The sequence below is a fragment of the Ctenopharyngodon idella genome, chromosome 8, assembly GCF_019924925.1.
Source record: "Ctenopharyngodon idella isolate HZGC_01 chromosome 8, HZGC01, whole genome shotgun sequence".
NCBI lineage: Eukaryota > Metazoa > Chordata > Actinopteri > Cypriniformes > Xenocyprididae > Ctenopharyngodon > Ctenopharyngodon idella.
Window position 1 is genome coordinate 18,801,015 of NC_067227.1, and position 23,108 is coordinate 18,824,122.

General features: G+C 37.1%; 2 protein-coding genes and 1 long non-coding RNA gene across 6 annotated transcripts; 2 read left to right on the plus strand and 1 right to left on the minus strand.

Moving 5' to 3' along the window:
• Nucleotides 1–135: 135 nt before the first annotated feature.
• On the plus strand, nt 136–6,682 carry inka2 (inka box actin regulator 2). Of its 2 annotated transcripts, none has more exons than XM_051904246.1 (2): nt 136–560; nt 3,724–6,682. In XM_051904246.1, the coding sequence occupies exons 1-2, from the start codon at nt 495–497 to the stop codon at nt 4,624–4,626; spliced, it is 969 nt and encodes a 322-aa protein (XP_051760206.1). In that variant the 5' UTR covers nt 136–494; the 3' UTR covers nt 4,627–6,682. The 2 variants fall into 2 exon arrangements, with proteins under 2 accessions (XP_051760206.1, XP_051760207.1); XM_051904247.1 differs by lacking the exon at nt 136–560 and adding an exon at nt 571–2,619.
• rap1aa (RAP1A, member of RAS oncogene family a) lies at nt 6,619–12,777 on the minus strand. 2 transcript variants are annotated; one of them, XM_051904248.1, is made up of 8 exons: nt 12,631–12,777; nt 10,692–10,756; nt 10,475–10,543; nt 10,320–10,376; nt 10,088–10,228; nt 8,994–9,137; nt 8,753–8,875; nt 6,619–7,673 (listed from the first exon to the last, which is right to left on the minus strand). In XM_051904248.1, the coding sequence occupies exons 2-7, from the start codon at nt 10,746–10,748 to the stop codon at nt 8,786–8,788; spliced, it is 558 nt and encodes a 185-aa protein (XP_051760208.1). In that variant the 5' UTR covers nt 10,749–10,756; nt 12,631–12,777; the 3' UTR covers nt 6,619–7,673; nt 8,753–8,785. The 2 variants fall into 2 exon arrangements, with proteins under 2 accessions (XP_051760208.1, XP_051760209.1); XM_051904249.1 differs by lacking the exon at nt 12,631–12,777 and adding an exon at nt 12,335–12,624.
• On the plus strand, nt 12,669–14,998 carry LOC127517992 (uncharacterized). 2 transcript variants are annotated; one of them, XR_007931420.1, is made up of 3 exons: nt 12,669–12,804; nt 13,934–14,042; nt 14,532–14,998. It is a non-coding gene; the product is annotated as an uncharacterized LOC127517992 (long non-coding RNA). The 2 variants fall into 2 exon arrangements; XR_007931419.1 differs by having other exon boundaries at nt 12,729–12,804; nt 13,975–14,042.
• The last annotated feature ends 8,110 nt before the right edge of the window (nt 14,999–23,108 follow it).

Below are 23,108 nucleotides of genomic sequence, written 5' to 3' on the forward strand. Positions count from 1 at the left end.
CCCCTCTAACATCCAATCAGAGTGAATCTTAATAGAGTTAAAGCTGTACAATTGTAGCTCTATTGTTATGCATGAACCCCACCATTCATCATGAATTGACCGCTGGTGTGAAAGCACGACCCGTTTTGTTTACGGACAACCGTTAGTTAATCCTATTCAGGAACTTTCCCTTCAAATCAACGTGATGATGCTACATGACACCACATATACTTCAGTGGCTTGACTTTACAGGGTGCTCCTGCTCCTTCGCCTGTGTTTAGAGAGCGAGGGCTGTAATGGCATTTGAATATGTAATCAGAAGTGTGTCAGAGGCGACAGGAGGTTAGAGAGGAGGAATATTATATTTAGTAGCCTACTGACCAAAACCAACGCGGAGAAAACCAAAGACCATTTTAACCGTTTCTCAGCGGGTAGCGACATAAAATGGCATTGAGTTTTAATGAATCAGCCTGCTTTTAGTTTTTACATTATTTTAATTGTGTAACTCAGCAGTTATGGGTGAAGAGAGAACGGAACTCGGTGACATGGACAGCAACCTTCGGCGTCTAAAACATGAACTGGTGAGATTTTCCTGATCTTTTCTCGCTCTTTCTTCGTCTACTTTTACAGCACATGTGTGTTATTACAAGAAACTTCTCAGATATGGGCTGATAATAATTGTTATGAGCCCGCATTATAATTTTTTATCAAACACTTTTTATGCGCGTTACTTTCGTCCTGTGCGTCGATGTTTATCCAGCTGCTGGCCGTGCTTGTGAAAAAGTGCAACCTGATTGGCAGCGGTTATTTGAAAATGAGGCCGCTGATTGGCTGGTACTCGCCTTTCATGATTTAAAATGTGAGTGCTGATTTCTGCTTTCACACAACAACAAAAAAATCTTCTTTATGGCTCTATGACCCAAGATTGCTGCTTCAGATTAAAACCTCCAGCATTGCGGCAGAAAAATGTGCCAGTAGTATTATAACACAACAGATCAATTTCATGAGATACTGAAATATTTGAAATGCAGCTGTGTGCATTCATATGCAAAGCTGCAGTAAGGCTACAACCTACAGGAAAGAAATGTCACAATTACATTTACATTTTTACATTTGATGTAAAAATGACACTTTTATCCAAAGCCACTTACAAACAAACCAATAATAGGGCAACGATAGTGGTGCTGTGTGACCCAGTTAGTCTAGCACAGTACAAGTAACAAGTTTATATATATATATATATATATATATATATATATACAGAATAGTAAGTGTTAGTATTAATGGGTCAAGTGTTGACCAAAAAAAAAAGTCTTTAGCAGTTTCTTGAAAATGGCTGAAGACTCGGATGAGTTAGGCAGGTCATTCCACCAGCAGTAAACAGTCAAGGTAAAGGTCTGTGAAAGTGATTTTGTGCCTCTTTGGGATGGCACCACAAGGTGCCGTTCACTTGCAGAATGCAAGCTTCTGGAGGGCACATAAGTCTGAAGTAGTGAGTTTAGGTTTAGGGGTGCAGAGCCAGTGGTTGTTCTGTAGGCAAACATCAGTGCCTTGAATTTGATGCAAGCGGCTATTGGCAACCAGTGCAAGTTTATGAAAAGATGTGTGATGTGCGCTCTCTTCGGCTCTTTAAAGACCACTCTTGTTGCTGCATTCTGGATCAGTTGCAGAGGTTTGACAGTACATGCCAGAAGGCCTGCCAAGAGAGCATTACAATAGTCCAGTCTGGTTAGAACAAGAGCTTGGACTAGGAGTTGTGTAGCATGATCTGATATAGGAAAGGAAATTGATCTCTTTAGTTTCTCATGTGTTTATCCTAGATAGCAATGACATTATTGCAGAGTAAACTTTATTTATTGATTGATTTTTTTATTTTTTATTATTTATTCATTTATTTGTTTATGTTTATTTAAATAACCTTTATGTGTATGATAGCAACAAAAAAAATAGAGAAAAATAGGCACTTGCTAGATGAGGAAACAGGGCTACAAGGATGTTACTCACAACCATCAATCTTTTGTTGGTGATGTCTGATTAATGCTGCTGTCCGTCTGGGCACATCCCAAAGGAAACTGACACAGGCCAGTGACATCACAGAATGAGAAATAGGACCTAAGGCTCAATCTGATGAAACACCGAACATGCCATAACTAGCAAACAGGGAAGTTACACACGCAAACGTGATTAATGACAATAATTAACCTCTGTAAACGTTAAAAACTGAATTTATAATATAAAAGTGACATTTAAAATGACATTATGGCTCTATTGCCCACATAACCAACTGTCTATATAGGCTATAGAACATCCTATTTGAATATCCAAATTAGATTTAAAGTAATGTTTCGGGTCAAATAAAAGTTAATCTCTATGTTTCCTCACACCTTCATTTATGACCAACTCAGTAAAATACATGCCTCAGCTGTTCATCCATGACTCACAGTCTAGCCATTGAGCCCACATGTCTGTAAGCTCCTACATCTCCCATCATGCCTTGTTGAGACTCAGTATTACTGGAGAATAGCATCAGTAGTGCTGCTGTGCTCAGACTGGCTGGTGATTGATCACACTTGTAAGGGAGAGAAGGAACAGAAAACAGGGAATGAGACGAGAGAAGGAAAGACTGCAGGGTGAAAGAAGGTAAGATTACGGGTTTTATTTGGTGATAGAAGGGGTGTTTTAAGGCATTTTTATGAAATTTGATTACATTTATTGAATTAATAATTAAAATAAATAAATACAACTAAAAGACAGCATAGAGTAGGGAATATCAAAAATATAAATATAAGCATTTTCTTTTTTGTCAGAATTTTTAGTCTCCATTTTTAGATTAATGATCTCTAAAGACATACATTATGCCTTTTTGTCAAGATCATAGAACATATATATTCACATTTGTCTAAAAAATAAAATATAAATATATAATATACATATATGTCTAAAAAAAACAAATAAAAAACAAAACAAAATTGAAACATAATTATTATTATTTTATCCAAACATTTTTATCCTTAATTTCATCTGGCATTTATACATGCGTCTCTTGAACAGAGCTTTTCACAATATCGTTCAAAAGTTTGGGAATTTTTAATGTTTTTGAAAGAAGTTTCTTCTGCTCACCAAGGCTTCATTTATTTTATCAAAAATACAGTAAAACAGCAATATTGTGAATGTTATTAATTTAAAATAACTGTTTTCTACTTTATTATATTTTAAAATGCAATTTCCTTTTATTAAAATACATTTTCTATTATTATCAATGTTGAAAACTGTTGTGCTGCTTAATATTTTTGTGGAATACATTTCTTTCAGGCTGCTTTGATGATTTGAAAGCTCACATTTTTTTAATAACAATGTAAAAGTCTTTAATGTCACTTCTGATCAATTTAATGCATCCTTGCTGAATAGAAATATTAGTTTCTTTTTAAAAGAGAGAGAGAGACCCCAAACTTTAACAGCAGTGTATAAAAGCAGCTTTACAGAAAAGAATTCCTCAATGCTCCCAGTAAGCAAATCATTTGCGATTGTGGCAAGGAAAAAACATCGGCTTTCTCTTCAGCAGATGCTGAGCCAGGTATCAGTAATGGCACACTGGGCAGAAATTGCAGACAGTTTGGTGTAATATTGATTTTTGATAATTACTGTGAAGTCAGTGTTATTCGTGAGTCACAACAGAATTCATTTATAGTTGCCTCATTATGTCGTATTAATTGCTCTCTTGCTTTCTTGCCTTTCTCATTATAGGATTCGTTGTGGCAGTCAGATGAGTGTCTCCACGCTCAGATGAATTCTGTGGTCGGTGCTCTCCAGGAGCTCAAACTCTTGCAGGTCCAGACTGCGCTGGAGGAGCTGGAGTTCTCTAGCAAAACCAGCCAGGCCTCTCCATACACCAGCTTGATGCTCGATCAGATAGATCACGGTTCAAGAAAATCCCACCTGGACCGAACACGAAATCCAGAAGAAATTCTTTCACAAGAATGTTTCAAGACTGAGCTTACCATGGAACCATCTTTGTTCCTCACTAGCTCTCCAGCAGAGAACCGCCCTATTCCCAGGTTACACAAACCCAAGGCAGTTCACAGAGGAAGTCTAAGCACTTCTTCCTCTTTTTCCTCTCAGGAAGACACAATCGACAGCCATTTCTCCTCATACGATATTGACGACTCCAGCGATTGGACAGCCTCACTGATGAACCACAGCAGAAACAGACAACCATTGGTGTTGGGAGACAATGTTTTTGCTGATTTGGTCGGGAACTGGCTGGATCTGCCGGATGTTGGACGCCAGACTGCAGGTGAGGAGCAGAATGACTCAAGGCTCAAAGACACACTTCTGGAGTCATCATCTAGCAGTCACTCTCAAGATCTCTCCAGGAAACTCTCGCTAACCGCTAGCATCTTCAAACGTGTGCTACGCCGCGTTCGACCACGGCACCACCAAGAAAGCGAAGGGATGGATGTATGTAAACAACCAAAGATCGCATACAGAAAGCCAAAATCAGATGTCAGCAAGCCATTCTGGGTGAGAACAAGAGGACTGAAGAAGAAAACCACACCCACTCAGCAAGTGGGTGTGACCTATCAGGGCTCAGAGGGTTTGAATCATACACCACCTGTGTATGATTACAGCTCGGGTGTGTGGGTTTAAATGACTGGTATAACTCTATATGGAAGAGATTGTTACACATATTATTAGTGGCTGTTAGACACAATTAGTGGACTTTATGATCATAATTGTTGTAAAAGCAAAATATTGTTCAACATGATGTTGCCTTCAAGTACAACCGGGAAACTTGTTCCTCCGAGTAGGGTGTTCGTTATTACGACGTCACGCATTCAAGTCGGAAACATACTGAAGTAGTCTAAACAAAACAAAAATTTTTTACTGTAAACAATAAACCCAAATAACAACATATAAATTCAAAAATCATTAATTTTTTTCATTTATTCTTTGTATCACAACTAAATGTGACGTAAACCCTGAAAGTTGAGTGATAAACCTTTTGCTACAGATTTGCTGCTCACTGATCTCTCTATATAGAGAGAATATTATATCATATCTGTATTGTAGATCTGTTTCTGTGTCAATTTCACCATCACAACTCGTGTATCATCTAGAATTTTACAAGTTTCCCACATGACTCTGCTCAGTCATTCATGTGCTTGGAACTCATAATTATGATATTTCCAACTCAACTTGAAGAGCACGAGTTTCTGAGCAATTAAAGGGTTAGTTCACCCAAAATTGAAATTTCTGTCATTAAGTACTCACCCTCGTGCCGTAAGACCTTCGTTCATCTTCGGAACACAAATGAAGATATTTTTGCTGAAATCCAAGAGGTTTTTTTTATCCCCCATAGAAAGCAATGTAATTACCATCATTCAATGTCCAGAAAAGTAGTAAAGACATCATTAAAATAGTCATCGTGACTACAGTGGTTCAACCTTAATTTTATGAAGCGACGAGAATACTTTTTGTGCACAAAAACAAAACAAAAAAAAACTTTATTCAACAATCTCTTCTCTTCCCTGTCAGTCTCCTACGCAATTGACGCAGTGCAGCGTTTCCGTGTTTACGTCCGAACGCCGGCTCAGTATTGGCCGGTTCCTGCATCAGCATTACACGCATGCGTCGTGGTGCTCAAATGAACAGCGTCGGCCAATTCAAATTTCATTTTTGGGTAAATTAACCCTTTAAAGTAAAAAAATTGAGGTAAGATCCTTCTCCACTCAGAAGCACTCAAGAAGCTATTAATTCCAAAGATATATTAGGTTAACACTTCTTGGATGTGTTTTTGCGTGTGTGTGTTGGAGACGTGAGCATGGCAGAGCAAAGAAAAATATTAAGTCACGTTGTGTTGGCATCAAAAAGCTGCTGTTTCTGTTTGGTCCCTTGAGTCTCAATGCTGTTTCTGCTGATGTTTGTTTCCATCTCTTTAGGTTTAGGCGGATGGCTAACTGTCAATCACTGTGAAAAAGTCCTGATTGGTGCATTTTTTCACAACTGTCTTGCATTATTTAAAAAAAAAGCTGTTTTGTGTTTGACAGAAAAACTATGCAATGATGCTACACTGCTATGCAAAAATGAAAAACTGAACAAATGCAAATACCTGCCTGTTTTATCAGCACCTTCATGTTCTGTCATCTGTAATAGATATATAAAACACATGGCTGTGAGTCCTGCAATAATCTCTTTACCCGTTCTGAAAGCTATTCAATACATGATGTAACGTGGGATGTTTTTTTAAATAAATAAAAAAAAAAAAAAATCCTGTATGAGTACGTTTTAAAAGCGGACATAAAAGTCTTACATCAGGAATGTCTGCCTTTATCATGACCTTTATCATTTCCTCACATTACTCTTTATGAATTAAGAAACACTTGTGCTGTTTTCTGCATTTAATACAACATGTAATCTGTTGTGCAGCAAGTATGAATCACTTATGTCGTTGCATTCATTATTTGTAAGGTGCTTTGTATAAAAGTGTAAGATTAGTGGAATTATTTACATGGGTTAGTGCTGTGTCTTTATATACGGTACATAAAGTGAGCTATGCTGAAAAAAACTGCTAACAAGTATCTCTGCAATAGTCTATGTTGGTGAGGAATGGCAATCTATGAATGAACATAAAACACTACGTCAATATGAAATACATTTATTTAAATCAATGTCAATCAAAAAAAAAAAAAAAAAAAAAATCAAAGCACACATTACTTTAAAAACAAATCAAAAGCCAGCCAGACACTTTGCTTGAAATGCTCAACTAAACCATGGAGCAGAACAAAAAAAAAAAAAAAAAAAAAAACTAGAATGAAATATTTGACACATCAAGACTGATTTAACTTGGCAAATGAAGTGTCAAGGACTGACTATCGATTATTGGTTTAGCGGTTATCGGAGGAGAAGTCATCTCTGCATTATAGATCTGATTTCATCCTTCTCCTGCTCAGGCACAAAACGGTTGATATTTATCCCAGACTGAGCTACAGCCTACCGCAAAATATCACCAAGAAAATAAAGGGAAGAAAATATACTAAAATTTAATTATCTTTAAAAGCTGGAAAATTAACATAACTTTGATTGTGAAAAAAATGCAGTGGCTACAATATATCTTTACCTTCAAGATAGACAGATCCAAATTACTTGTTATTTCAACCTTACCACCCTAAAGAAAAAATTACATTTTTAATTTTCCACAATTTCTTTAGATGAAAAGAAGAGTCTAAGTCACTCAGGAAAAAATGTTTTGATGAATGAAGGACACAGCTGCTTCTCTGTACAAATGATTATTGATAGTCCAAACGTGATGGGGAAAAAAACATTTCTGATCATTTTATAAACATGAACATGTTTTGAAATGTCCCCATTCTTTCTGTAGGCATTAAGAAAGTCCTGAACCCTCTCCCAGACTGTCTAACCCCCCTTTGCCATATCACAGACAGATCTTCTGCTCCAGACACAGATCCTCATTGTGGAATCTCCTTCAGAAATAAACAGTAAGCAAAGAGCAGGGGGGAGAACATTTTTAAGACTGTTCTGGAAGAAAAGGCAGAGGTTGCATCTCTGTTTTTCTGTCAAGTCTGTGTTTTAGTTGAGGAGTCTGTGGTGTTCTGCCTTATTGATTGTTTGGCCAATAACTGTAGAGAGGAACTGGAATGTTGGCCAGCTGGGCAACAGTTCTTCATTTCGGCAATCTAAAAAAGAAAGAAGAAAAACAATCATGGCATACATCTCAACCAACCCTTTCACCAAGCTGCTAAACCAAAAAGTATATTCAGCATAAAAACAGATACAAGTCTTGCCCCAAATGCAGAAATGATGGAGCTCCAGCAGGTGGTGCTGTTTTTTTTAAATGGTGCAACAGGATGCAACAAACACCATTGAAGTGTTAGTTCACCCAAAAATGAAATTTCTGTCATTAATTACTCACCCTCATGACGTTCCAAAACCGTAAGACCTTTCATCTTTGTGTTCATCTTCAGAACACAAATTAAGATATTTTTGATGAAATCCAAGAGCTTCTGACCTCCCTATACACAGCAATGTCATAACCAATTTCAAGGCCCAGAAAGGTAGTAAAGACATCATTAAAATAGTCCACGTTTCTACAGTGGTGCAACCTTAATGTTATGAAGAGACTTGATTGCTTTATGTTGAACAGATTGAATTTAGGCTTTTATTCACATATAAACATTCATCAACTCACATCAGTTGTGGTAAACGAAAGCTCAAGCACGTTCGCTTGATGTGCGAGAACCAATGAGGTTTATTCTCATGTGTTACACAGCACGTTTGAGCTTCTGCAAGAGGTTTGTTCTCGCGCATCAGGCAGGTTCGGTTTAGTTTCTGTTTATGTTCGCTGATCAACGTTTATATGTGAATAAAAGCCTAAATTCTGTTCATCATATAAAGCAATCGAGTCTATTTAGAAAATTTGGAGTTTTAAAGATCTCTTTGTAAACTTTTTGAAGCGTCAAAGTGTCAGTTGCGTAGCCATCAATGGAGGGACAAAAATCATTTGTGTTCCGATGATGAACAACTGTCTTACGGGTTTGGAACGACAGAGGTTTGGATTCAACGAATACAGATAAATGACCAAAAAAATAAATAAATAAATCAATCAGCTGTATCATGTAAAAACCGGCATATTGTGCATTCCTAGTAGACATCCCTAATGCAAACCAGACAGGGTGAAATCTTTATCATTGATCATGGATGAAAAGAGTTCTTAATGGTGCATGTACAGATTCCTAATGAATTTCTGATCAACTACCTGGCTCAGAGCTGCTGCAGTGATGCAGGTGTGTTACAGCAGGGTGCAATTTGACTTCTTTTTCGCTCTCTTCTTCTCCACCGGCGTCTTTCTGTTTATCTGTCTTACCAGGTCATAAAAGATCTGACATACACACACACAAAATATTTTTATTAGAGAACTGTCTTTCTGTACTTAGTACAAGTGCATTTTTTTTCCATTTTATCTTGCTCTGGATAAAGTGCGGTGAACTGTAACTCACCTCATTGACATTGATCTTTGATTTGGCAGAAGATTCTAGAAAGGCACAATTACTCCATTGACGAGCAAGATTCTGACCCTGCTCTTTCCCGACCACCCTCTCATCCTCTAAATCGCACTTATTTCCAACTAAGATCATTGGCACCTAGACACAAAAAAGGAGAGCAATCCGATGAGTGTGTAAGCTGTGTTTGGTTTAAAAGAAATCACACTCACTGACAGTTCAAAGAAAAGTAATTGATTTTAAAATAGCATGGACTGCAAACATCAGTCTTATATAGAGGCACAAAACATGTCCCATGTACAGCAGCACTTGTGTTATATGAATTCATATATATACACTACTGTTCAAATGTTTAGTTTTAAGAAATTAATACTTTTATTCAGCAATGCCACATTAAATTGATCAGAAGTGTCAGTAAATACATTTAAAATGCTACAAAATATTCCTATTTTAAATAAATGCTCTTAAAATTCTTCTGAACTTTCTGTTCAAATATATAAAAACAACAAACAGCTATTTTAAATTGCAATAATTTCACAATATTAGGTTTACTGTATTTTCTTCCAAAAATATTTTTAAAAATCTTGTTAATGCTTAATTTTTTCATGTAACGTGCATAAAGAACCGAAATGGAAAACCTCTAATGAGCAGAGCTTTAAATACAGAATGTGTGGGTGCTCTAAAGTAGCGTGGTGTGCCACAGTGTGAAGACAGCTTCTGCAAATTTCATGCATGTCTCTGAGCTCTTGTGGTCTCAGTAAAATAAAAATAATGTTGTGCTTCTTTTGTTTTTCCTTTTGCTGGTTAAAACTTGCTATGGCTGACATTAGCTGGGCTGTCAGGGTCATGTTTTTTTTTTTTTTTTTTTTACAAAATGAAGCTAGTGGATGCAAGTGTTGAGGATGCAGAAAATAGGGATAGGTGAAGAGAGATGATTCGCTGTGGCGACCCCTGAAGGGAGAAGCCGAAAAAAGAAGAAGACAAAAAATAAAAAAAGAAACATTAAAAAAAAAAAAAAAAAGACGATTTACAAAGCAAGCACCACAAATAATAATAATATTAATAATTTACTATAATGCAAAGCGACTCACATCCTCTGTGTCCTTCACCCTCAAAATCTGCTCCCGTAGGTCCTGCAGGTCGTTGAATGTGGACTGTGCTGTGATGGAGTAAACCAGAGCGAAACCCTGACCATTCTTCATGTACAGGTCCCTCATCGCTGTGAACTGCTCCTGTAAGCAAATAATCAATAATCTATTGAGTTCGCATAGAAGACTAATTAACTAATTGGCCAGAACTGTTCATGCATCATATTGAACTCACTGTGCCTGCAGTATCCAGGATCTCTAGCATACATTGCTGCCCATCAACCTCGACTTGCTAAAAAAGAAGGTGTCAAGTACTGTGTTAATGTATTCCTATATAGAGTATATTAGTTCAGCTTTGCCACTTCAGCTTTACCAAATAGGGTTCCTTACCTTTCTATACGAGTCTTCTATTGTGGGGTCATATTTTTCAACAAATATTCCCTGTACAAACTGGACTGTCTATGAGAGAAAAGACCAGAATTTCATTCAATCCAAATAAACACTATAGACCAGAGGGAAAACCACTACAAAATGCAGTTATAAACTGTATAAAATGCCCATGTATAATACAACAATGATGTGTACACTTAAAGAATGCAAAACTTACCAATGCAGACTTCCCCACACCTCCAGAGCCCAGGACCACAAGCTTATATTCACGCATGCTGAGGCCTGTAAGATTAATTCACAGCACACGCACACTCAAATCACTTATCAGTGCAAAGACAGTTTGAAGCACTCAATAGGCTTTTGGTTTTCTGACGTGGTTAGCACACTGAGGTTACCAGATGAATAAATGTTAACCATATTTACACCACTTTTTCAAAATCTGATTAGTACTGTCAAACCATTATCATCCCCTTCCCTTCTTTTTTATCTAGATTTTTGTTTTGAAAATTGAAAATTTTATTATAAACTATTCATGCACACATTATAAATAGCGGTGTAACGATGCACCCCGAACCGGTTGAAAATCTATTAAAATATGTGACTATTTAAATTAACCTGTCACTCACATGACCAACCAATTCCCGATGGAAGTCCTGCTCTACAATTTTACTAGTTTGAGAAGCCATTTCGCTGAGATATATCACAATAAGGAAGAAAACATGATTGCAACTTCCATTTTATGCCGACTTTAATTAGCGTGCTTTAGCTGTGTGGTAAAACACTCTTTGATAAATTGCAACTTTAATTTAATGTCCTTTAAAACACCATCACTACAGCCGTGCACATTCCCAGCAAATGTTACACAGGGCTATTTGAGATCATTCAGAGTGCACTTTAAGTTCCACTGTAATCAAGGATGCAAATGCACCCAAATGACCAAACAAACAGCTTATCTACTGCATGCAGATCCAACTGATGCCATGTTAATGAACCATTTCATTCAGCCTGAAGCAATTCAATCTAGAAAAAGAGGCTAAATTAAAACATTTCAAATATTAAGGAAAGTAAAAAAGACAGCATGAAATGATAATTGTGATCGCCTTTTCTCCTCTACAGGCTTTATGCCGAACATCATATGGATAAACAGAAAAACTCCTAAAATCCATCTTGTTCTGTAAATAAGCAAATCAGTTACTGGCAGGTGATAAATGACCATGGAGGTTTGTTTGTGTATTGTTTTGTGAGACAGTACAGTAACTTAAGAGAAAGCAATCTTTTCAACATCTGTGAATAACTTCTAGAAAGATTAAAAAAAAGGAAAAACCATGTGTGTGATTTAAAAATCTCCAAATGTACACCATTCAGTGTGAGTCACTATAAGCAGTAAAAGGGCATAAACAAGACTGTCCCATCGCATATTCTTCAGACCAGTAAATTATAAGTCTAGTCTTATCGGACTCAGTTCCTATACCTTAAAAAACAGATTAAACCAAATAACTATACAGATAGAACTGCAACAGGTGTACATGTGAAATAACCTGTGTCAAATGTCTCAACTCTACGACTGAATAAAATTATAGTGTCAGCAGGACTGTTTTGTTGTCTTAACATGTCACAGAAGGCAGCTCTTCTATTGCTGTAGGACCCAGACTGCATGAAACATTCCTTTACACTAACAGCTGTAATCTCATTTTGGTCACTTGTCGATTGAAGACTGCATGCCTGTACATGTATATAAGACTGCATGTACACTAGGAGTTTGTGTGCATCAAAACGCAGTATAAACATAAACTCACAGAGTTTAACTTATTAACAATCACATAGTAGTGACATATAACACGCAGAGATCAAATATTTCACCGTTAACAGGCAGACTGATGTGTGTATGTTTTCGTCTGCTCGCAGGAAAGACCGCGGCCTGTAAACGCAGCGCTGTTTCCTATGAATTCCACAGGGCAGCGGCGCTGCTGTGCGGTTTAATTCTGCTCAGTTACCCGGCCTGAGCCTCATTAGTTCACGCTAGCACGTTAGCATATTCGTTACGCGTGGTTTTGTTCAACGACTTTCCTCCAAAACCCGGGACTCGCTGTACAGTTCTAGTAAGCAACTGTCCGTGCCGGTCGCGATGTTTCAGGGTTCGTTAACAGTTCACTCACCGTGTCCCACAGCTCGAGTAGCATGCAAGATAACACTATTGCGCCGCTCCGCCGCGCAGTCGCGCAATCACAGACAGGCTCCCGTCACGCTCGCGGATGCAAACGTCACTGCAGCGCGCGGAATGATGGCCTGACACAGCCACGAACGGGTTAAGGATCCAACGTTAATGAAAGGTAACGTACTTTCATTTACTTAAGATATAATTATAAAATATTTAATTTGATACAAATAGCTCTGTGAGTGAAATCTCTATTAAGTCATCTTTAAAAATCCTTTTTTAATAAATTTTGAACGGTTTCTAAAATGTCTCTAAAACATTTTACTGAGCATGCGCGAAAAATCTGACCATATTAAAGGGATAGTTCACCCCAAAAAAAGGAAAATTCTGTCATCATTTGCTCACCTTTATGTTGTTTCAAACCTGTATTCGTTTCTTTCTTCTGTTGAACACAAAAGAAGATATTTTAAAGAATGTTGGTAACCAGACAGTATTTATTTTTCCTACTATGGAAGTCAATGGCTACTGTTAACTGTTTGGTTACCAACGTTCTTCAAAATGTCTCCTTTTTTTGTTTAACAGAAGAAAGAAAAACTCATACAGGTTTGAAACAACATAAGGGTGAGCAAATGATGGCAGAACTTTCATTTTTGGGTGAACTATTCCTTTAGGAGTCTTTCCTATGAGCTCAAAGGTGACCAGTACAGCAGAAGAACCTGGATTGTAACAAGTCATCAAAAATCCCAATATTCTGCTATCCTGGAACTGGGGTTCATGCAGAATCACCAAATTGGCAATTCGATGCTCTTAATATTCAACATAGGCTATAACATGTAGCCATACTAAACTGCCTATGAGCGTCCACACAGATATTCGTAGGTCAAAGTCAAGGGGTAGTCGCTTATTTGGTTTGCAACTCATTGGTATGAACATTTGCAAAATGTTCCATTCTTTGACCACATGCACCACAAATGCTCTGCAAACAGTGTCAAAACTAAACAACAGCAGATCGTCTGATGTTCCACCCAGGAAATGGTGAACTACCGTTCTTAACACCTGGTCATCAGACTTAAGGACGGCTGCAGACAATATACTTTTTATTGTTTTTATTGAAATGATTAAAGAAATTATGTCATTTTCATAGAGATAAAAAGAGAGAAGCGATGTATATAAATAGGGCCAAACATGAAGAATAGTAAATATTCAATGTAACATTTCAGAATGACCCTGTTCTTGAGTCATGTGATCACAGTAATGTACAGTTGAATATGAAGTAGGCCTAAATGAAGAACTGTCTCCTTTAGGTGGATCATCCAAAATATACACTACTATCGTTTCTTCACAGGGGTGACAGACATCGCCCACAGTCTGACAGAGAGAAATAGAACAACAGGAGTCCATGTAAAGATTCTAGTGAGTGTATATTTAAGACATTTAACCTCATGACTCTCAAAGCAATAACTCTAATTTACTCGAATGCAATGCTGATCATTTTTCATTTTTTTATTTTTCTTTTGATAAATAATTAAGATAAATTTGTTTTGTTGCGCAAAAGAGAGGTTTCCATACCTGTTTGAATTCTGGTGGATCTTGAACTGTATTTTCAATGGTGTGAAGTTTCAAAGCATCAACATGTGAATAATACAAATAATGTTAAAATTTCATTGTTGACTTAAAGAGAAATAAAGACCAGAGGAATATGAGATATTATCACTTAGGTTTGGAAGCATCATAAACATGGCATATTAATGCTTGAGGTTATTTAAAAAGTCTTTCATTACTATTAACTCTCTATTATTATTATTATTATTATTATTATTATTATTATTACATTGTTGCAGTTGAAGTTTTAAAGTGTGTGTGATCTTACATCTAAACTTTGCATCTGATCTTTTCCTGTAGATAAACACTAAAGGCACAAGAATCCAGAAAACCAAGAATGACAAAACACCTGCACAAACCACAGTCACAACTACAGAAAAAAAAAGAACAAGATTATACAATCACTATACTATTTCATGTTGCTGCAATATGTGTGTCGTGATCAGTAAGCTATGTGTGAGGACAAAAACAAATAAATCACCGTTATATTACTGTTATTGTAAGAATACTAACAGCAACAACTAATATATAAAAAAGCTGTTGATTAAAGGAGAGGAACCTGACGATGGGACTGTTGGTAACAGTTCATACGAGTGAGAATTATCTGTGTATTGCTTGTAAATAGAGTCAGATTTTTTTTTTTTTTTTAAGAACAACATTTACTCTTTTTAAAACTCAAAATGAATCAAGTAGTACAGAATTTTTCAAATGACAGTACTAGTGATTTTGGATGAAATGTCATTAAATGTCTTGATGGGTCAACAGTATCTCTTTTTTGCTGACTGGATGAACTTTTACCTGAAGAGGTGAGTGTTGTCGTCCATGTAGATGCAGTTGTAGTTATAATTGTGTTTTCAGGGCTGTGTGAAGGTCTGTGCACCGGAGCTGCTGAAAATAAAACAGAAAAAAAGAGGAATTCAAGTTTAGTAAATATTTTGTAAAGCTATGTGAAATTATTTAAATAGGAAGACAAATGTATATATTATATTCACAAACTGTTTGCATAAATACCCACCTGAACGGACAGAGAGATGAACTTTATTCAATTTGTCACTGAACCATTTATCAACTCCACAGTAATAATCACCAGAGTCTTTGAGTGTGAGATCTTTGATGGTTACAGTAAAGAACCTTCCACTCACAGTATCAATCAAAGAGTATCTTCCATTCTGAACGACCTCATCAGTCTTTCCACTTTTAATCAAAACATGCTGTGATCCACAGGGATGACGGCAAAGGTACTTGGGTGTATATCTGTAATCATCTGGGTATGGACATCTGATCTCCACCCTTTCACCCACTGTTTGCTCAAAAACACCTCCAGACTTCATCAACACACCACTGAAAACTAGAAAAAACACAGTAAAAAAAATTCAGTTGAGTTAAACAGAGACCTGCAGAGAAATTACACTTTGTAAACTTTGACCCGTTAAAATTTTAACAACATACAAACAATTTTCAAACAACTAAACAAAGAAGCTCTCAAAATAACTTCAAACTCTCTAAATATTAAATATCATATTGTTATCCTGAATAAATAATATTATCCATGATTGGCATGGCTATCAAACAGAAAATGGAATGGAAATGGATGGAAAATGTAAAGAAAGGAGCATTACCTACGAAAAGACACAGAATCTTCATAAGAGTTTTCATTCTCCACATCATATCCACCTCAAAACAACTTTAGGATTTATAAATAAACTATTACATTAAAACAAACAATCTCAGTATAAAATCTGCTTACTGTTTCTCACACTGCGACTACAGATGAACTTGAAAGTTGTCCCACCCCGAGAGAGAGAGAGAGAGAGAGAGAGAGAGACTTCTACATACAAACGGACAAACCAATGACCGTTTAGCAGTGAAACTACAACTTAAAGAATTAGAAAAGAAGCAAACTTTATGTTGTTAAGAAGCAGGAGAGAGTGACAGCAAGTACAATAAATTCATACAGAAAAGACTAGAATTCATACCGAAATTCTTATTCAAATATATGCAAAAACTAGATGCAGTCAAACATAATATCACACAGTACACATTGGAAATCAACACAAAACAAAAAGTTAAAAGTGTTGTTTGGTACTTAATGTTGTACTTAATATACTAAAAATTCTTCTTTAGTACTTCTTAAGATAATCTTAAGAACATCTAAAGATTATTTTAAAGAAGAATTTTTTAGTATATTAAGTACATATTTAGTTCGCGAAAATATGAGCACTTTGAGTACATTATAGAAATTTAGCTTTTTTTTCACCTGGGCTGACACTCAGATTAATTGCAGCGTCTTCTGAAGTTGAAAGCTGTGAAGTGAAACAGCTACATTGTAACACCTAAGCTATTTCAGTGTGCATATAGATCAAGAAAACAACACACCAACTTAACACTCTAAACCAACACATTTTTTTTTACTCTGCTGATATCACCATGGTTTAGTTAAAAACATTTTTAATGACATTTATGGTTTAATAATACTAATCAAGTTGTATTCTTAAATAACTGCTTAGATTATCATTAGAAACACAAATAATGCACTTTCATGTTGCCTCCTTGAGAAACTTAAAGGGTTAGTTCACCCAAAAATGAAAACTCTGCCATTTATTACTCACCCTCATGGCGTTCCACACCCGAAAGACCTTCGTTAATCTTCGGAACACAAATTAAGATATTTTTGTTGAAATCTGATGGCTCAGTGAGGCCTCCATAGCCAGCAATGACATTTCCTCTCTCAAGATCCATTAATGTACTAAAAACATATTTAAATCAGTTCATGTAAGTACAGTGGTTCAATATTAATATTATAAAGCGACAAGAATATTTTTGGTGCGCCAAAAAAAACAAAATAACTTATAAAGTGATGGCCGATTTCAAAACACTGCTTCAGGAAGCTTCGGAGCGTTATGAATCAGCGTGTTGAATCAGCGGTTCGGAGCGCCAAAGTCACGTGATTTCAGATGTTTTGCGGTTTGACACGCGATCCAAATGATGAGTTCGTGGATCCATTCGTGGAGTTTGCCCGTGAAAAGGCGACTCTTTTTGATAAATGGTGCCAATCCAGTAAGATATCTGATTTTGTGAAGCTTCGTGAATTAGTGTTGCTTGAAGATTTCAAGAATTCGTTGTCCGATAAAATTGTGGTGCATCTGAATGATCAGAAGGTGACCACCCTTTCGCAGGCCGCCGTTTGTGCAGATGAATTCGTTCTAACGCACAAAAATGTATTTTTTCCACCTAATCGTAGGGAAAATTCTCAAATTAGTGTGGGTAAAAATGTAAGATATTTGAAACCCTCTGTTCCAAATCAAGTAGAAACTCGTGAATGCTTCTACTGCCATGAATTTGGGCATTTGATTGCGGTTTGTCCGGTACTGAAAAAGAAAAATCAATCGCTAAAAGGGGATAATTTTAAAAGTGTTGGTTTCGTTCGTGTAGAATCGAAAATTAATCATAATGCACAAAGTGTTGATCCGCTTTATGATCCGTTTATTTTCGATGGCACCGTGTCTTTCGTTGATCAAAAAGAAACAAAACCAATTCGAATTTTGCGTGATACCGGATCAGCTCAGTCATTTATACTTGATAGTGTGTTACCATTTTCTAAAGATTCCTCATGTAATTCAAATGTCTTGATTCAAGGTATTGAGATGGGAATACTTGAAGTACCTCTACATTATGTACATATTCAGTCGGATTTAGTTTCCGGTCTTGTCAAAATGGCTGTACGTCCTCAGTTGCCTGTTAGAGGAATTGATTTGATCCTCGGCAATGATCTTGCCGGAGAAAAAGTGTTATCACTTCCTGAAGTGATCAATGATCCGATTTGTGAACCTCAAAGTTCAAAGGATTTGGCTTCTGAATTTCCCTCTGTGTTTCCTGTGTGCGCAGTTACGCAATGGGAATAGGACACAAAGGAGCAGGAGGAATAGAGTGCTGAAGTTGATCTGTCGTCTATCGACAGAGAAACATTGGTCACTGAACAACAACAGGATGCTTCTCTTTCTCGTTGCCGAATGTCAGCGATGAGGAAGGATGATTTAGATAAGAAACTATTGCTTATTTCTGGGATGATGGATTACTCATGCGCAAATGGTCATCTATTGTTTCTGGATCTGAATGTAATTCAGTTTATCAAATCGTGGTACCGGTTAATTCACGTCTTCAAGTTTTGAATTTGGCTCATGATCATAATTTTTCTGGTCATTTGGGTATTACGAAGACATATAAGCGCATCCTAAGACATTTTTTCTGGCCTGGTTTAAAATCAGATGTAGTGAAATATTGCCGCTCCTGTCATGTGTGCCAGCTTGTTGGAAAGCCGAATCAGATTATTCCTCCTGCTCCTTTGTGTCCTATTCCCATTGTGGGAGAACCATTTGAGCATCTTATATTAGATTGCGTCGGTCCCTTGCCGAAAACAAAAACTGGGCATCAATATTTACTCACAATGATGTGTACAGCTACTCGATTCCCAGAGCAGCCTGGTCTCATTGTTAATACGTAGGTATTAATACGTAACTTTCAAAGACACAAAACGTACATTTTTGTACGTTTAGAGAGGTGCTAAAACGTACAATATTGACGTAATTATGGCACTAAAACGTTAAAATGCTTACGTTTTTACAGCGAAAAAACGTAAAATATTTACGAATCTTTCATGTCATAAAGATATATGTATAATTTCCCTTTTATCGTTTTGTAGATAAATGTAAGATCCCTAAACCCCATCCCGAACCTAAACCTACCCATTTTATACAGAATGTTAAAAGAATAAAACATAAAGAACAGAAATGTGTAGGAAAATGACAATTTTAGTGAAAATACGATATTTTGAGCCACTAATCCTACACCTACCCATAACCATTTCTTTAAACTAAATACTGTTATAAATAAAAGAATGACAGACAAACAAGCGTAATTACAATAATTTATTTTTTGCGAAAATGTCAAAAGTGGTACCAAAAGTAGTTGTGTGATGATGAGTTCCAGTCACAGTCCTCTCTGGCGGTAATAGTTTTTTATAGAGTACAGAGCAGAATTTACTAATCCATGAAAATATGATAAATCCTTCTTCTCTCCGTGAAGGCGCGCACTCATTTCAAATGTCAATCCACTGAAACACGGCATGTCGCAATCTGTGACGAAGCAGGTGAGAACCAATGAGCGTTCGATATCAGTGCCGTAAACCATGTCGTAACGCTTCTCGAGGGTGGCGCTACTTTCAAATTTGAATCATAACGAGCGCGAACTTTGACTGTGACTGTCGCTGTTGCTGAGAATGAAGATCGATGGATAAAGGGCTGAATTTGGATCTGTTCCTTATAAACATATGGATTCTAAAGATTGGGAGTACAGCGAACAAATAAAATGGATGTGATTTGTGAATTTATGTTGTGCTTTGGTGTATCTTATGGTTGTATTGTCAGTCGCTGCATAGGAGAAAACGCCTTCTGTGTCGCACAGCAAACAAACTAAAATATTACAAAATGGTTAAAGAATTACAGTTATTTTATTTATAAGGTTTCAAATTGTAGTCTTGTTTAACATTATGTAGCACAAGTCACGAACAGAAATGTTATTTCATATTAAGTAGATGAGTAAACTGCTTTCAATAAATTCGACTAAAAACATCGTTAAATCATTAAAGCCACGATATTTAATATTAATACATGGGAATTCATATACATTCACACTTTACGTTACATGATTTACGTTTTTTTGCTGTTAATACGTAAGTATTTTTACGTTTTAGTGCTATAAATACGTCAATGTTGTACGTTTTTGTGTGTATGAAAACGTAAGTAAATGTACGTGTGGTAGAACCACAATTTACGTGAAAATACATAGGTTTTCTCATGAGATCACGTTGCCCAGAGGCTGTACCATTACGCTCTTTGAGTACTAAGGCCGTTCTCCGATCTTTGATTAAATTCTTTTCTACTTTTGGGTTGCCGAAAATAGTACAGACCGACCAAGGATCTAACTTTATGTCCAGAGTGTTTAAACAAGTGTTGACTCAGCTGAATATAAAACATCATGTGGCTAGTGCCTATCATCCAGAGTCTCAAGGCGCTCTGGAAAGATTTCACCAGACTTTAAAGTCTATGTTACGTACTTATTGTGCTGACTCTGCGAAAGATTGGGACGAAGGCTTACCGTTATTGTTGTTTGCTGTACGTGAAACCACACAAGAATCTTTGGGTTTCAGTCCAGCAGACTTGGTTTTTGGACATACTGTCCGAGGTCCGCTTAAGCTTTTGAAAGAAAAGTGGATGTCCAAGGAATCTCCTTCGATCAATGTGTTGGATTATGTGAGCTCGTTTCGGGAGCGTTTGCATAAAGCTTGTGATCTGGCTCGTATCTCATTATCGTCTACCCAGGCGAAAATGAAAGCCCATTTTGATCAAAAATCTGTTTCTCGTTGTTTTCAGAAAGGCGACAAAGTTTTAGTCCTGCTACCGATTTCGGGATCTGCTCTGCAAGCACGTTTTTATGGTCCTTATGTTGTCGAGTCTAAGCTCAGTGAGACTGACTATGTGATCCGCACACCTGACAGAAGAAGGAAGACTCGCGTATGTCATATTAATATGTTGAAATCGTATATGACGCGAGACGAGGTCAGAAAGTTTAATAGCCCTGTTGCCTCGGTTGCTCCTGTGCATTCAACATATTGTCTAGATGAGGATGGTTTGACTCTGCGAAATATTCCTGTGACTGGTATGCGATTGCAGAATTCGCAAATTCTGGCAGATTTAGAATCGTTTCTGTCATATCTGTCTGATCTGCCTCGAAATGATGTGAGTGAATTAATACAGTCCCACTCTGCTCTTTTCTCAGATGTACCTTCTCGTACTACTGCTGCATATCACGATATTGAGGTAGGAGATCATTCTCCGATTAAGCAGCATGCGTATCGTTTAAACCCCACTAAACGTGAATTAATGCAATCTGAGGTAAAGTATCTTCTTGACAATGGTTTTGCTGTTCCTAGTAACAGTCCATGGAGTTCGCCATGTCTGCTTGTCCCTAAGAGTGATGGTTCACTTCGTTTCTGCACTGATTATCGGCGTGTTAATGCAGTTACGAAAGCAGATTCGTTTCCCCTTCCTCGTATGGAGGACTGTGTGGATAAAGTGGGCTCGGCTGTGTTTGTTACTAAGTTGGACCTCCTTAAGGGTTACTGGCAGGTACCCTTAACACCTCGGGCTGCCAAGATTTCTGCGTTTGTCACTCCTGACAACCTACTAGAATACACCGTTATGGCTTTCGGCCTTCGAAACGCTCCGGCCACATTTCAGCGTCTTATGAATTCTGTACTAGCCGATGTAGGTAACTGTGAGGCATATTTGGATGATATTGTGATTTATTCCTCTACTTGGGATGATCATTTAAAAACCCTTCGCACTGTCTTTGATCGTTTGCAAGGGGCTTCGCTTACAGTTAACCTCGCAAAATGCGAGTTTGGTAAAGCCACTGTAACTTATCTAGGAAAGCAGGTGGGTCAAGGACAAATCCGCCCAGTGTCTGCCAAAGTGCAAGCTATCCTAGATTTTCCTATGCCTAGAACTAAAAGGGAATTGAGACGGTTCTTGGGTATGGTGGGTTATTACCGTGGGTTCTGTCGCAATTTCTCAGATGTTGTTTTGCCTCTTACGAATTTGCTTGGTCAATCTCAAGATTTTATTTGGTCTGACTTGTGTCAAACAGCTTTCGATTCAGTTAAATTTTTGTTATGTAGCACCCCTGTGTTAATTGCCCCGAATTTTTCGTTTCCTTTCAAAATTGATGTGGATGCTAGCGCTACTGGAGCTGGTGCTGTGCTTCTACAAGAGGATCAACACGGTGTGGATCATCCCGTGTGCTACTTTTCAAAAAAATTTCTGAAACATCAGCTCCATTACAGTACTATCGAAAAGGAAGCTTTAGCGCTATTACTATCTCTTCAACACTTTGAAGTGTACGTTGGCTCCAGTTCATTGCCAGTGAAAGTTTTTACCGATCATAATCCACTAACCTTTCTTGCAAGAATGCGTAACTCTAATCAACGCATTATGCGGTGGGCATTGATTGTACAGGAGTTTAATATTGAGATCTCTTATAAGAAAGGAAAAGAAAATGTGCTAGCTGATGCGTTGTCACGCTCTGTATAGGGATGATGTTGATTTTTAGTCGGGGGGGTGTTACGGAATTGTGTAATTCAGTATATTGTTTATTTTGTTTGTTTTTCTGTTATTTCTGTCTGTGTTCTTTTGCTTTGCTTGTGTTAAGCAGGATATCACGTAGCCTAATCGGTTGCGGGATGGCTCCACCTCTCTCTGCCGGGATTGGCTTAGGATGATTGAATAAGGGTTTAAAACCATCTCTTCCGCCTTCTGCAGTTGAGCTGTGCGACTTCGGGCCGGTCGCACTTCTCCTGTCTCCTCTCCAGCCGCCAGACCCCCATTACATGTTGTGTATTTTATTTTTTTTGACTCTGTTATATATTTTCTTTTCTTTACAGTGATGGTGCTCGGTAGGGTTGACCTGCCCTTTTCTTTTGAAATTAAGTTCGCTCTGTTTTGTTAGTGTAGTAAGGGTAATTTGTTGTATTTTGTTTTGATAATCTGAGGGAAGTTATTTTGGATATTTTTTGTTTATTATTCGTTTTGTTTGTTATTTTGGGCCTTGGGTCTTCCTGAAGTTTATGCACCTACTGGTTTATGTTATCTTGGAAATTCTCAAATGTTACTCATTTTCTTTTATCTTAATAAAACGTTAGTTTTTTTTTCTTGAACTCTGAATCTAGTGGTTTTGATTTATTTATCTATTAATTTATTTTTCTTTGGTCTGACGACTGGGCGGGGGAGACATTTTTCTTTCTTTTCTTAATTTATTGCGATT

What these genes read in the sequence shown, in the direction of transcription:
- inka2 (XM_051904246.1), top strand. Translation starts at nt 495, where the DNA reads ATGGGTGAAGAGAGAACGGAACTCGGTGACATGGACAGCAACCTTCGG. An exon ending in GGCGTCTAAAACATGAACTG is followed by an intron (nt 561 to 3,723) that starts GTGAGATTTTCC and finishes TTCTCATTATAG; the next exon opens with GATTCGTTGTGGCAGTCAGA.
- rap1aa (XM_051904248.1), bottom strand. Translation starts at nt 10,748, where the DNA reads ATGCGTGAATATAAGCTTGTGGTCCTGGGCTCTGGAGGTGTGGGGAAG. An exon ending in GTGTGGGGAAGTCTGCATTG is followed by an intron (nt 10,544 to 10,691) that starts GTAAGTTTTGCA and finishes TTTCTCTCATAG; the next exon opens with ACAGTCCAGTTTGTACAGGG. An exon ending in TAGAAGACTCGTATAGAAAG is followed by an intron (nt 10,377 to 10,474) that starts GTAAGGAACCCT and finishes CTTCTTTTTTAG; the next exon opens with CAAGTCGAGGTTGATGGGCA.